Genomic DNA, 15,130 nt, shown 5'->3' on the forward strand with positions numbered 1-15,130 from the left:
AGTATAAAATCATTATCGGGGGGGCAAACCTCAATTTCAGTAAAGTGGTTAACTCAGAGAAAAAAACGGGAATAGGAAGGGCCTAAAGAAGGGTGTCAATAATACAGCCAACGTGTTACCTCATGTGAGATTCTGTAAACCTGGGAACATGTACATTATGTTTGTGGGTTTTAAAAATTTTTTAAAGCATTTTAGAATACAGTAGGCCATCTGAATCTGTGCATTCAGCACCTGCAGATTCAACCAAGCACAGATCAAAAATATTTGGAACAGAAAATCTCCAGAAAGTTCCAGAATGCAAAATGCAAAATGCGCATGCTGGCAGTTACTAAGATAACATTTACATTGTGTTAGATATTTCAGTAATATAGAGATGATTTAAATAAAGAATACGGGAGGATGTCTGTAGGTTACATGCAAATACTACACCATTTTATAAAAGGGACTTGATCATCTGTGGATTTTGATACTGGAGGGGGTTGAGGGGGTGACTCTGGAACCCATTCTCGTGGGTACTGACTGTACAACACAGCAGTGCAAATAAACGATCTGTAAGTACAATCAACAGCATGTCTCACAAATTACATGTTTTACAGAAGAGGCCTGATACATGCTGATGGATTCTATTTACATAAACTACAAAAACAGACAAAACTAACTTAGGTTGTTACCATTCGGGACACTGGTAACAGGGCTGGAAAGGGGGCTGCCAGGAAAGGAGCCAAGGGAAAGGGAGCCTCCAGCATGCTGACCCCTGAAGCATGAGGCCAGAGACAGACAGAGGCAGGTGAAGATTTCAGTACTTTTGTGGTGGACAGAACAAGAGGGGAGAAATGCCAGAAAGAATAGAGCAGACCTGAATGATCATTTGTTAAGCAGCCTTAACAGATCTAAAATAGCTAAAATTATACAAAGAATGTTCTCCAACTGTAATGGAAATATAACTAAAAATCAGTAACAGAAAGCTATCTCACAACTGCACAAGTATCTGAAGAGACTACACTTTCCATGTAAACCGAAGGACAAAGAGGAAATCATAAGGAAAACTAGAAAATGTTTTGAACTGAATGAAAAGAACTATTAATACTAATATGTCTAAGTTTATAGGGTGCAGTTAAACTAATGCTTAAGAGGTAAATTTACAGCATTAAGTACTTACACTGGAAATTATCTGAATGATTTAAGATCCCATGTTAGGACACATAAAACTAAATTAAAATTAAAGCAACAAAAAAAAAAGACAAGAGCAAAAAAAGAAAAAAAAAATACTGAAATTTTGCAAAAGCTAGATGTTTGAGTAAAAAAGAAACAAAAAACAGAAACAGTTCCAGAGCAAGAACCAATTATAGTAAATAGTAACAATGAAAAACATTAAACACTTAGATATAAATCTTATAAAAAATATGTGTAAGAAATGTATGCTGAAAACCAAGCACTGATGAATCCCAGAAGAGCTAAACAGACAACATTCACATTATCATGCTCGTGCATCAGAAGACTCAATATTAAGATATTAAACCAAATTTAGTCTATAGATTCAGCATAATCTCCACCAAAATGCCCAAGGGCTTTTATAAACTGTAGTCCTCAAGACAATAACAATTTTGGAAAAAAGGTGGAAACAGAAATATCTATGTAACAGGATACGCTTGAGAAAACTGACAATGTAACAGAATATTCTGAGATGTAAAAGTATTACAACAAAAAAACAATAGCCTTTTCAACAAAAGGTGCTGGAAAAACTAGATATTCGTATGTATAAGTTTGAACTTGGAATTCTGCACATTATATAAAAACTAGGTCTAAACCAATCATACACTTAAATGTAGAACTATTGAAATGCTTATAAAACACATAAAATCTCTGTAAATTAAGATTTTTTTTTTTAGGTATGGTACTTAAGCACAATTCATACAAGGGAAAAAATTCCCCACTAAGTTGGACATCGTCAAATTAACCTATTTGCAAATCCCATCACAAAGGACTTTTATTCAGAATATACAAAGAACTGCAAAAAATACCAAAACTGCATGGACTGTATCTCTCAGGCTAGACGAAAATCAATAGTCTGGCTCCCACCTTCTTCAACTGCACTTGATCTTTTCAGCAATCTTTTCTTCTACAAATATCAGATTTCCACTCCCATTACTCAAGCATTACCTTAAATCACTCATACTCCCTGTTTTAAAGGGGGAAAAAAATCTTATATAATCCTGTCTAGTAACAGCAAAGCTAAAAAGACAATGCCACAGATAAAGGCAGAATTTTATTTTAAAAAATTAAATATAATGTGCTAAAAAAGATTTTATTAAACAGTGTTTATTAAGTATGTTAGCAAGATACCAAAAACTGCTAAACGGCTAAATATTTTCCAAAATTTTAACTTTTCAATTAAAAACCCTTAGATTTATCTAAACCTTTTAGCCATGTGATTACTACCATCATGGCAATAAAACAATCAAACCTGACATAAAAATTATGAAATTCACTAGGAGACAACTTAATATATGTACATAGATTTAATATATATGTATACATGATTACAAAGTAAATTAAATCTATCCCTAGCTTTTACAATACTCCAGAACTGATAAAAACTTATTATTTTAAATGAACTAAACCTACTAGAGAAATGCAAATTAAAACCAAAAAGAGGTATCACAAGACACCCGATAAAGTGGCGAAAAATAATGCAGACCACACCCGTGTTAACGAGGACACGGAGCCCCAGGAACTACTGTCCCCACTGATGTAAACGCACAGCAGTGAAAGCACAGTAGCTTAAATACCTACCACAGATCTCAGCTACTCCAGTTCTGGGAAATCTACTCCAGAGAAATGAACGCTATTTCCAAACACATGTTCATAGCAACTTTATTTTTAATAGCCCCGAACTAGAAACAACCAAAATGTCCATCAACAGACGGAGGGATAAATGGTGGTACCGATGAACAATGGCATAACATTCAGCAACAAGATGGAATTAGCTATCGACATAGGCAACAATGTGCATGAATTTCAAAACAATTACATGAAATTTGAAAGTCACAGCTCCCCACCCCAAGAAAACAGTACATACTTTATGATGATTCCATTTATATAAATTTCTTAAAGCTGCAAACTAAAATAAAATGACAGAAAACAAATCAGCCATTGGCTGGGGAGAGCTGTGAATTACAAAGAGGCTCAAGGAAATTTGAGGGTTATGGACACTTCATTATCTTGAGTGCAGTGAAGACTAATATTTTTGGGTTTATGGGTATACATAAAACCAAACAGATCTTATACTTTAAATGTTTAATGTACTTTATGCATCTATGACAATTAAACTTACCATAAACTAGAGATGTTCTTCTAAACTAAAATCCATCAATGCAGAAAAGCAAACTGCATTGTGAAATTATGACCTTTAATTCCTTCTTGATTATCACTCAAGAAAAGATACAGAATAAAATGATAAATACCTAAAACTTAATAATGTCTGATCTTTTACAGATTTTTAAAATAATAAAAATGTGAAGTTATTTTTGTTCTACAAATAGATATTAAAGGTTTAGAAGACCTTTTATGCCTTGCAAATAACTCTGAAAAGTAAAATTGAATTCTATCTTAAGCTACAACTTTTACTTTCCTTTTAAAGAATATTAATGATTAAACATTTCCCCTGTAGACTGACTTTGAGTGCCCCATTTTGAAATCAATTTTATTCCACTGAGGAATTACAAGTACACCTGCTAGTCAAGGACCAAAGGACCAATCAATAAAACAATATCCAAGAAATTTAGGCAATTAACAAATTTTAATTATAACCACCAATAATTTCTAGAAAGAAAAACTTTATTAAATAGTACTACCTTGAATGTTATATTGATAGTAATCAGGATCTTCAGATTCTTCCTTCACTGTCACAGCTGCCATTTCCAGAGAAATGCCTATAAAAGTAAATTAAATTATAAATTATACTTTGAGGCATTCAGATTGTATAGGGAAGTCCCCTGTGCTCTGCTACTAATGCAAAATAATGCATTCAATTCATATTTTAAAGGTTTTCAAAAGACAAATGTTTGCAAGGTGTCACGGGGACAAAAATAACCTAAAACCCAACTAAGACAAAGTTTTAACCACCCTACTAACATTCTGGGATTATTTAATGCTAAATCTGTCTTCCAACAAGTTATCTTTGCAATTAAAGAAAATTAGTCACACTGCTTTCAGAGTTTAAAATATTTTTATAAGTCAATGAAAATCACCTGTAAACATCAATTTTAATGACCCAATATTCCAGAGTAAAGATGGCATACTTCTTAATGATTTTAATAATGAGATATATTGATTTTTTTCCCTCCTAACATGTCCCTTTATTAATAAAAGGTAACAAATCATACCTTTTAGCATAACACTTTGCCCACAATGAGGATAAATGATTTGAAGTAGACCTTTGTGGCCAGATATAAATGAGTGTATCTTGTACAATTCCATGTAGAGGAAAGTCAAAATTAGAGAAAAGAAACCTATGTTGTTAAAACTCAGGTAATGTCAATTATACCTCAAAAAAGCTGAAGAAAATTAAAATGCATAAGCCTTAGGTTAAAAAATCACATTCAAGCAAACAGCTGACTTTCAGAGATGAGTAATGAGAGGGGAGAAGGAGAGCCCCTTCTTGGGGTGTCGTTAATATTCTGTATCCCAGTGAGTGTTAGGTCACAGGCAATTTTATTCATTGGCCATATAGACACTTATATTTGGCATATAATATACTTCAATTTTATTAAAAGTTTTAAAGAAGATTCTTAACAAATTATTTAGTGAGTTCTTAATAAAAGGTATTTTCCCCACGTATTCAAAAACAAAGTGTAAGGCAGTTCTTAATAAAAGGTATTTTCCCCACGTATTCAAAAACAAAGTGTAAGGCAGAAAAAAATAAACCTATTAAAAAAAAAACAACCCTTTATAAATAAACCACTATGTGTACTATTAATCTACAATTAAGATGGTTAAAAAATTCAAAAAATATGATTTTTCTCAAGTCAGCAAGTCTATTTTCGGATCCAAACTATTCAGGAGACAAATACATAAATAAAGGGGAGAAGATTTACAAAATGGTGATTTCAGCACAATAAACTAAAAACTAAACCGAGATTTCCTGTGACGTGAAAGAAAAGAGGGAAAGAAAAAAAGCTTCTGTGAAACAAACTGTGTAACAAACTCAAATATTTATTCCCAATAAGGAGAACTCAACGCTGCCTTTCTTGCAGACCCCTCTAAAAATAACATACATAAAAATTCTCATTCATTCCATCTCTCTTTCTCTCTTACACTTATACTTCTCCTAACCCCAACAATCCATTTCAAATACCATTAGATTGCTCTGACCAAGACATGCAGCTGCATCAGGGAGTTTCAATGGCCCACAGCAGGCTGGCAGAAGGACACTATTTATTTATTTGAGGGGGCAGAAGAAACTGAGCAACAGGCCTGGGAGATGGAGGAAAACGGGGGTCACTCATGAGCAGTGACAGCCCAGCGAAAGTGTCAAAGGGCCAGCAAGACAAAGAAGTTAGCAATGAAACCTGCATGAAATGAAATACGTAAACATGCTAAACAAGGTTTCCACCACTCTCAGAAAATTCTCCAGGAAAGGAAGGAAACAAAAAAACACCCTGGGGTGTCCAAGAGTGGAACTGAAGATATGGACATGAAAAAATCATAGATGGAGATGGATAAACATACGTATATAAGTACAAATACACATAAACAGATACTCCAGCTTCGCCTACTGAGAAGCAATGATATTCCAACTGCAGCAACATCTAGCACCAACACATCATTTCTTAGCAAAAGAAAAGGGAGTGAGGGAAAAAGAAGACAGACAAGAAAACACTAGAATTGCAATGAAACAAAAAAGAAGGGCAGTAACAAGCATTGGTCAAGCGATGGAAACCCAAACCCTCACACACTGTTGCTAAGAACATAAAATAATACAGTCACTAAGGAAAACAATTCATCAGTAGCTTAAAAAGTGAAGCAAAGACCCACAATTCACTCCTCTGAATCTACTAAAAAAAAAGTAATGAAGACACATCTCCGCACAGACACATATACAGATTTTCATACTGTTATTCAAAACAACCAAAACTGGCAAGAACTCAAATGTCCAATAAATGGTGAATGGATTAAAGTAGTATATCCCATACAATGGAACAATATCCAAGTATGAACTATTTATATATGCTACAAGGTTTTAGAAGATAAGCCTCAAATCATGAACAAGCAGCAGTAATATTAATAAATAATTAACATTATTTATTAATGTCATCTTTCAGAATAAATTTGTTCTACTTCACATCAAAGCAGTAAGTAATGAGTCCAAATACAAGCTTATAAACTAAGGGAACGTCTTCTTTACTTACATTTCACAACTGATTCTAAAAGCACTGGTACATACCAGAATCTTCTGAGGGTTCTGTTTTTACTTTGACGGGGCCACAGCTGAAAGGAAAAGAAACCCTGATGAAGCTCAGCACGATGAGGGCCACTTACACACAGCACTCAAATGCCCGGATCTCACAGGGTGAACTCAACTCACCTGACCCAGAAACTGCAATAGTGACTCACTTTAAAATTCACATATTTATTTCCTGCATCAATGACTTGTCAACTGAATCTAGAAATCTAATTCCAATCAACATTTTGGGAGGGAACAGTAAAATAAAACAACATAGTCTTACTAGAAGGCCTTCCTATTCACAATGTGGTCACCAGGCTAATCACACCAGCTTCATTCAGGTTAACTACTGCCACTCATAACTACTAAGTCAAAAAGTGCATTTTCACAGGCCCTCCAAAGGATTCAAATGCAGGCCTTTTTAATATTCTAATACATCTATAACCTAAACACTAAAACTTGCTGAAGTGTGGAGGTTCATTAGTACTAATGAAATATGCTTTACCTTCCACTTGGAGATAGCATTGACCTTTCAGCATCTGTAACCATCACACGACCACCTAGGTACAAAGAAAATATTAAGATTTAGATTTTTCCAACACTAATATAAAATATGACTATGCTTCCAAAGGTCCTAACTACAGAATGAACAGGGGAAAGGGAGTTCACAGCTCAAGGTCATTCTAATGAGTATTGCTGTTAGTTTGAAAGAGTGTCTTTTTAGCCCCTCAACCCTCCACAAACCTCCCATTAATGAGAAAGCTCCTATTTTTATCAGTGAAACAAGTATACCAATATACTATTACTGAATAAGACAATAGTAATATATAAAGGAAGTCAGATTTCTATTAGGAGAAGATCTGGGGACTTCCCTGGTGGTTCAAAGGGTAAGACTCTGCACTTTGACTACAATGGGCACAGGTTCAGTCCCTGGTTGGGGAACCAAGATCCACCATGAGTCCATCTCTGACTCAGAAGAACTGGACAATGACTGCTAACAGGTACAAGGTCCTTCTTAAGGTGATGAGACAGTGTGATAGCTGTACATCTTGGAGACACACTGCAACCCACTGGCTTATACACCACAGAAGGCTGAATTCTATGTTTGCAAAAATTAAAAAAAAGGAAGAGCGAGCAAGACTGGCTCCATCAAATGCTGACAAAGATGCAGAACAACTACAGTTCACACACTGCTGGTGGGAACATGAACCACACCACCACACTGAAAGCCACTTTGGCAGTGTCTTAAAAAGGCAAATATATAACTAGCTACCGTTACGGTCTCACCATTCCCTTTGTCTACCCAAGAGACATGAAAACAATGTCCACATAAAAATTTGCACTCAAATATCATAGTGGCTTTCTTTATAAAAGCCAAGAAATAGAAACCCACGTGCATAGGCAAGTGAATCAGTAAACAAATTGGGAGTATCTGTACCGTGGAATACTAGTCAGTAATAAAAAAATAGTATCTGTTGATACACGAAACGCAGAAAAATCGCAAAGCAAGAAGCCAGACAAACAAAAAAGAGTACATACTCTAATATTCCATTTCCATAAAAAAATATAGGAAATCTCCGCTGACAACATGAGTGAGAGTCTGGGGACAAGGCAGAGAGGAGGAGAGGAATTACGATGGGGGGTGAGGAAGCATGGCGGTGAGAGAGGTTTCATTATCCCGATTGCAGTGACAGTTTTCACGGCATAAACATGTGTCAAAGCTCAGCAAACCGTATACTTTGAATATGTGGAGTTTACTGTATGTCAATCCTATCTCAATAGGCCTGTTAAAAGTTTTTACACTAGAAAATGCAATCCCATTATAATTGCAACTTTTCAATTACTTTGAAAGTCGGTATGGCAAAAGAGCTGAGCCATACAAAGCCACCCACCTGGACAACTCTTTATTTTAAACACTCTATAGAAATATTGTTTAACTAACCACTAGGACTCAATGTTTCAGAACATGTTTCTAGAATCACAGACTTCATAAAATACAAATGGCAAACTACAGCTAATCTGCAATACATCAGGGCAAAAAAATACAATCAAGAAAAAATGAATTTTAACTTAAACATGAAAACCAAGTCTATACTTTCTCAATCTCAAAAAGGACACATACAAAAACCTACAGCTAACTCAACAGTGAAAGCTCGAATGGCTTCCACATAGTATGGAGAACGAGGTGACATTTGCTACAGCCACGTCCTACTCAATGCTGCACTGAACATTCTTGCCAGAACAAGACTAAGAAATACAAAACATTCAGACTGTGAAGTCAACTGTCTTGATTTACATACAATACAATTCCCTCTGTAGAAAGTCCAGAAATAAACAAGGTCAACTAACCAACTGCCAAAAAGTCGTTCCATATACCATATGGAGTGTATACTTGAGATGGGTGAACTTTATTTATGGCATGTCAATGATACCCCAATAAAGCTTCTAAAAAATTAACCTTTTCATCGTAGTGAGAACAACAGAGGTTATCGATCAGAAAACAATATATGCTTGGGTATCCATATATTATCTTGTCCTTTCACGTTTACATTGCTCAGAAGTTGCCAATAACAGTGATTATTTTCTTTTACAAGTCTCAAAGGGGTGTTGCTACTGCTAAGTCACTTCAGTCGTGTCCGACTCTGTGCGACCCCATAGACGGCAGCCCACCAGGCTCCCCCGTCCCTGGGATTCTCCAGGCAAGAACACTGGAGTGGGTTGCCATTTCCTTCTGCAATGCATGAAAGTGAAAAGGGAAAGTGAAGTCGCTCAGTCGTGTCTGACCCTTCACGACCCCATGGACTGCAGCCTACCAGGCTCCTCCGCCCATGGGATTTTCCAGGCAAGAGTACTGGAGTGGGGTGCCACTGCCTTCTCAAAGGGGTGCTAGTCTTTTAAATACCCCTTTTCCCTTCAAAAGGAATGTCTGGACTTCCCAGAAGGAAGTCTTGTTGAAAACCTGTTCATTTTTCAACGGCCCATCTTAATTCCCTCTTCCTCGTAAACTCCTTCCTGGGCTTCCTCCCTGGAACCTCCACTAACCGTTCCTCCAGTGGGTACACCGTGCTCCTCCTGTGGTGACCCCACCCTTAGACCACCCGCATTGGACACCTTTATTGCTTACACGTGGCTGTGCATTCCCTCCCCACCCAATCCTGTGTTCCATCTCTCTGTGCCCGCTCAGTGGACACTATGCAAACTAAATCCCTCATAATTCTGGGGTATGAGGGCAGATCCTTACACCCTGCAAACACAAAGCCTTGAATACATCATCAAGCAAGCGGCCGAGCTGAAAACAATAAGTCTCCGGTTTTTCAGCTCAATACGTTTCACTGGTTTATATAAACATTGTACCACTCCACTCCAAAATGTCTTACATCATATTCGCAAAGAAAATAAAGGAGACATCATTACAATGTATTAAATTTTTGACACAACAGGTTTAGTAATTGGTCCTGTTATAATGTAAGCAAAGCAATCACTTACCTAGGTGCTTCTTTGGCTCTAGGAAAGGTCTGCAGTAAAACAGAACAAAATATTACATGTAAACACAAAAAGTTATCAAAAAGCATAAATTTAAATGGCTTCTATAGTAAATAATCATAAAAACAATAACTTAAGGTGAAGAATTATTCAACTTTATTTGAAAAAGCTATTGAGGGCAAGGGAGAAAGTACTTCACCTTTTAATGATAAATGAAATCCCTGCTTTGTTCTCCAAAATCCACTTCAGGGTTGCGAGATCATAGTTTTCAGGGTGTTTGAAAGCTACTCCTTCTGGAAGCCCCTGCACCACCACGGCCGACTGATCTCGGAGCATCTTTTCATATGGAACAGGCACCACTGTTGACTTGCCTAAAGCTTTCCCTGAGGTTAAGAGATAGGGAAAAGGCAGAAAGACAGTCATCATTAAGTGGTAAAATTTGAAAAACTTAACCATGATCAGTTATCACAGTTCAATAAATGGCATTAGTAGGTTTTTTGGGGTTGTTTTTTTTTTTTGCCATGTTGCTTGCAGAATCTCAGTTTCCCAATCAAGGATTGAATCCAGGCCACATCAGTGAAAAAAACCCAAAACCCTAACCACTAGGCCACCAGGGAACTCCCCCGCATTCATGCTTTTCAGTTCAGTTCAGTCGCTCAGTCGTGTCCGACTCTTTGCGACCCCATGAATTGCAGTGCGCCAGGCCTCCCTGTCCATCATCAACTCCCGGAGTTCACTCAAACTCACGTCCATCGAGTCGGTGATGCCATCCAGCCATCTCATCCTCTGTCGTCCCCTCCTCCTCATGTCCCCAATCCCTCCCAGGATCAGAGTCTTTTCCAGTGAGTCAACTCTTCGCATGAGGTGGCCAAAGTACTGGAGTTTCAGCTTTAGTATCATTCCTTCCAGAGAACACCCAGGACTGATCTCCTTTAGAATGGACTGGTTGGATCTCCTTGCAGTCCAAGGGACTCTCAAGAGTCTTCTCCAACACCACAGTTCAAAAGCATCAATTCTTCGGCACTCAGCTTTCTTCACAGTCCAACTCTTATATCCATACATGACTACTGGAAAAACCAGAGCCTTGACTAGACGGACCTTTGTTGGCAAAGTAATGTCTCTGCTTTTGAACATGCTATCTAGGTTGGTCATAACTTTCCTTCCAAGAAGTAAGCGTCTTTTAATTTCATGGCTATAATCACCAGTATTTGATTTCAAAACTACTTTCTAATACTAGAGAGCCCTATTCCTATGTTAGCAGTGGTCTAAACCTGAAACGAATTCAAAAAGCCAAAATGGAAAGTATATATTGATAAAATACACACATAAAATTCACACAAAAGGCAAGGTGCAATGGCCCACTGTGGTATAATACAATCTTTTCATATACAATTCAGCCTCAGCACATGGAACCCTGACAAATCCTACTGTTACCATAAAAAACCAAGCAATTTCAGGCTAATATTCTCGTTGAAAACTTATTAGATAAACACACCCTACATTCACAAGCGAACGTATCCTCTCGGCTGTCTGTGGGTATCAGACAGGCAGGCCCACACATGCTGGAAACTTCGGTCCCCAGAGTTGAGTTTTACCTCCAACTTCACAGTGTACCCTTTATCCTCCCCCTTTCCTCTTTCCCTAAAAACAGCTGTTTATTGCATAACTAGACTAACGAAAGGTGCTTTTTTCCCAGGGACTTGCTGAGATCAGCACACTTGTCAAAAATAAACAGGACTCTTCAGGCCATTATGCTGTATCACTGCAGGTTCTCTGGTGGGGGATGCGGACAGTGGTGAAGTTAAGCATTTGTAGAAGAGGAAAGGGGTAGACAGGGAATCTCTGCACCCTCCTCTTTAATTTTGCTGTGAACCTAAAACTACATTAAAAAACAAAACCAAAAAAAAACTCTAACAGCTAAAGAAAGGTCATTCATAATGTTAACGCAGTATCTGGGAATCAACTCACTCAATTGTGAAAGTGTGTTACGCGATTGTTAAGTCAATTACTTAATCTGCCCTTTAGAAAAGTCAACTATATAACATATTTTTTTAAACAATTCAAGTGTATAACCCTACCATAGCAAAAGCAGAAGTAGTCCTCAACTGTTTTTCTGAGTGTTTCAATCTCCACAGCATCGACACTCATCCGATTCGCCTGGGCTGTAGATTTCATTTTATGCATCTCTGCAGCCTTTTCTTCTTCTTCAACACCTGTAAAATATTAATGCTATAAAAGGTCCATATCCATTATCTTAATATCTGATTTTTGCTAAGAATATTTTTTCTAAATGCTAACACTTATGATTTGACACAAAGGAAAAAGAAGAGGAGGAACTTTAAGAATAAGAACCTAAAAGACAAATGACTTGAATGGAAATTATAAGAAACACAGATCATCTCGGAAACAAAAGCAGCTATAGGTGACAATTCTGCCAAGTAAAAATTAGGTACTAGTAATTTTAAAATGAAAAGATACCTTAGAGTAACTACAAATTTAATATGGGAAGATTATCACCACAAAATCATTCTTGTTGCCAAGTCTAACACAAAAGCTTCTATAGACACTTGACGTATGGCTACTTAGCACTTGAAATGTGCACAGTCCAAATTAAGACGTGTTGTACATTTACAATATAGCCTGGATTTCAAAGATTTAGTGCCAAAAATTGTATGCAAAATACCCCATTAATAATTTTTTTGAAGAAGGAAATGGCAACCCGCTCCAGTATTCTTGTCTGGGAAATCCCATGGAGAGAGGAGCCTGGCAAGCTACAGTCCATGGGATTGCAAAGAGTCAGACTCAACTTAGCAACTAAACCACCACCCATCCTTCAAGGTACTAGACATTTTTACATTCACCTATTCATTTTAAAATCGTCTAGGAGATAACAAAGTTCATCTTCCTAATGACTTCCAAGGTTTCTACAGTGATTAACAAGATTTGGATTAAACAAATCAGTGGTGGGGGAAAAAAAATCAAATAAAACAGAATTGCTTAGTATGCTTTCTGAAGGACTGAGTGTCTGTTATACAAGAAAATAACATATGATGGTGATAATGACCTTTGAGATTTTTTTTAGAGATTTCATTTGCAAGGGGTTTAATTCTCAGAATGCCACCATCAAAACTGAAGCTCACAGAGAATGTAAAAACAGAAAGCAAATAGGTCTAAGAATATCCTGGCATCAATTATTTGTATTTAGTGAAAAATGTAAACCTTCAGTGTATCTCTCAAATGACCTAGTGCTGCTCACAGAAGGTGCTGACACTTAAGTTTGATGTGCTGTGCCCCTGGTTCTGGATGTCCCTTGTTAAAGCCAGGAAATAAGATGGAAAAATATATCCGGGTAGAAATGTCACTGTTGATTTGCGAGCTATAAATGTTCACCTTTTAAAAATAATTTAAAAGTATAAACAAATGATTAATATGTAAGTTGATATAGAGGCAAAAAAGCAAAAAAAAAAAAAAAACCATATGAGCCATCCTGTATTTTGGATGTTGCTTTAATAAAGGATTTGCACAGGTGTACAAAAGAATAATCTTCATATTGATTATATATATTGAATGATGTTTTAGATGTCAGGTTAAAATATATGCACTAAGACAAATGATACGTTCTCCTTACTTTTTATTAGAAAAATTTTAATTACCTAAGTGATTCACCTTATTTTATTTCCATAGGATAGTGTCTTTCAAAACCCTGGAAAAGAGCTTAGAACTCTAAGAATTTCTAAACTGACTCATAAACCCATTGATTTGGTTTCGGAAGACAATTGATCTTATCTGCAGAACAATTTATAGGAAACAAGTATCAGGTACTTAAGCATTATATACCAAAAGATTATTCTCTGTGGCATCAACATTTTGGTAATAAAAAAACGTATGAATACTAACAGGCAGGGACTATAATTTGCAACTGAGGACAATTCCCCCAATGCTTAGTTCTAACCACTGAAGAAGCCCATTAGCAAAGCATACAGGGAATAGGGATGTACACACAGCTGCCAGTGGGATTACAGTATTCATGGGACAGACGGCAACTGACACACACATAATCAAAGCAACATTATTAGTACAAATTCAAATAGACAAACATAACCAGAGTCTTAAAAATTCTCAAAATGGTAAGAAATAATGAGGGAAAAAATTTAAATAGATTACTACCATGAAGCTTAAAAGATAATGGGGAGGGGAGGCAGATAAAGTGGAGGGGAGAGACGTTTTTTAAAAAACACAATTGAGAATTGAAATTAATGACTTGAGAATGAACTTTTATTCACCTATTATCTGCCTTAATGTATCACGAATTAGATCTGACTTGATAATGGAAACTTAAGTTTGGATCTTAAAGACAAAAGCTATGGACAGTGTTAGGTTAGACACAGATATGAACACTGTCATACTGTGGGAGGGTCTAGGTTTTAACACCCTACAGTAAATTTCTCTAATGCATTTGTTCCAATATCAAATAAACACATTACCTGGATGAGCTTCTGACTGGAGGATCATAAACCTCACTGAGAACAGAGGATAAGATGACTCCACTGAGGGGTCAGGAAGACCTGTGGAACCTTCTTCATGCTTACCCAAACCTAATGCAGAGGTGAACTTTTTCCCCCCAATACATCAAACATCTATCAGGACAAGACTTTCTTATCTGAATTAAGAAATTTTCATCACTCTGACATTTCTCTGCCTTCTAAGGTGTTTCACTAAGCCAGAGTCAAGCAAGGAGCACAGTACAATAAAGAGTGGTGAGTTTCCTTAAGCTCTTCAGTATTTCCCCTTATATGTTACCATGTCAGTGATTTCCTTTGAGCATTCTGAAATGTCACCACGGACTCCAGAAAAGTCTTTTTTGGGTATAAATCTCATTCACCTTTAGAAGCGAAAATAATGAGTTCTCCATAAATATAAACATTTATGGAATATGGAAGACCAAAAAACAATACTTACAGTATTTTACAAAATCTTTCTGAAAGTCCTTTCTAGTGTTGACAAAAGCACGTCCTCTCTCGGTTCCAACAACAAACACATCTGTTTCATACACTGCGATGCACGCCACTTCCGCCTTGGACTTGGCCAGTTCTTTACACTAAAATACACAAATAGAAAATCTTATGTTACACACAGACGTTTAAAAGCACTCTTTCAGCTGGATGAATAAAAAAATCTTATCACATGACCAGCCTTAATGCC

At 36.7% G+C, this 15,130-nt stretch overlaps 1 protein-coding gene across 18 annotated transcripts in view; it reads right to left on the reverse strand.

Moving 5' to 3' along the window:
* GTF2I (general transcription factor IIi) overlaps positions 1–15,130 on the reverse strand; it is an 86,657-nt gene that overhangs the window by 45,031 nt on the left and 26,496 nt on the right. For all 18 annotated transcript variants that reach the window (XM_069570980.1, XM_069570977.1, XM_069570979.1 and 15 more), the window contains 7 exons: positions 14,888–15,026; positions 12,007–12,141; positions 10,128–10,311; positions 9,932–9,960; positions 6,951–7,005; positions 6,446–6,489; positions 3,855–3,932 (listed from right to left, as the gene is read on the reverse strand). In XM_069570980.1, the coding sequence (XP_069427081.1) occupies positions 3,855–3,932; positions 6,446–6,489; positions 6,951–7,005; positions 9,932–9,960; positions 10,128–10,311; positions 12,007–12,141; positions 14,888–15,026 (664 nt within the window). The remainder of the gene's footprint in view (positions 1–3,854; positions 3,933–6,445; positions 6,490–6,950; positions 7,006–9,931; positions 9,961–10,127; positions 10,312–12,006; positions 12,142–14,887; positions 15,027–15,130) is intronic.

Source organism: Ovis canadensis, chromosome 24 (genome assembly GCF_042477335.2).
Source record: "Ovis canadensis isolate MfBH-ARS-UI-01 breed Bighorn chromosome 24, ARS-UI_OviCan_v2, whole genome shotgun sequence".
Classification (NCBI taxonomy): domain Eukaryota; kingdom Metazoa; phylum Chordata; class Mammalia; order Artiodactyla; family Bovidae; genus Ovis; species Ovis canadensis.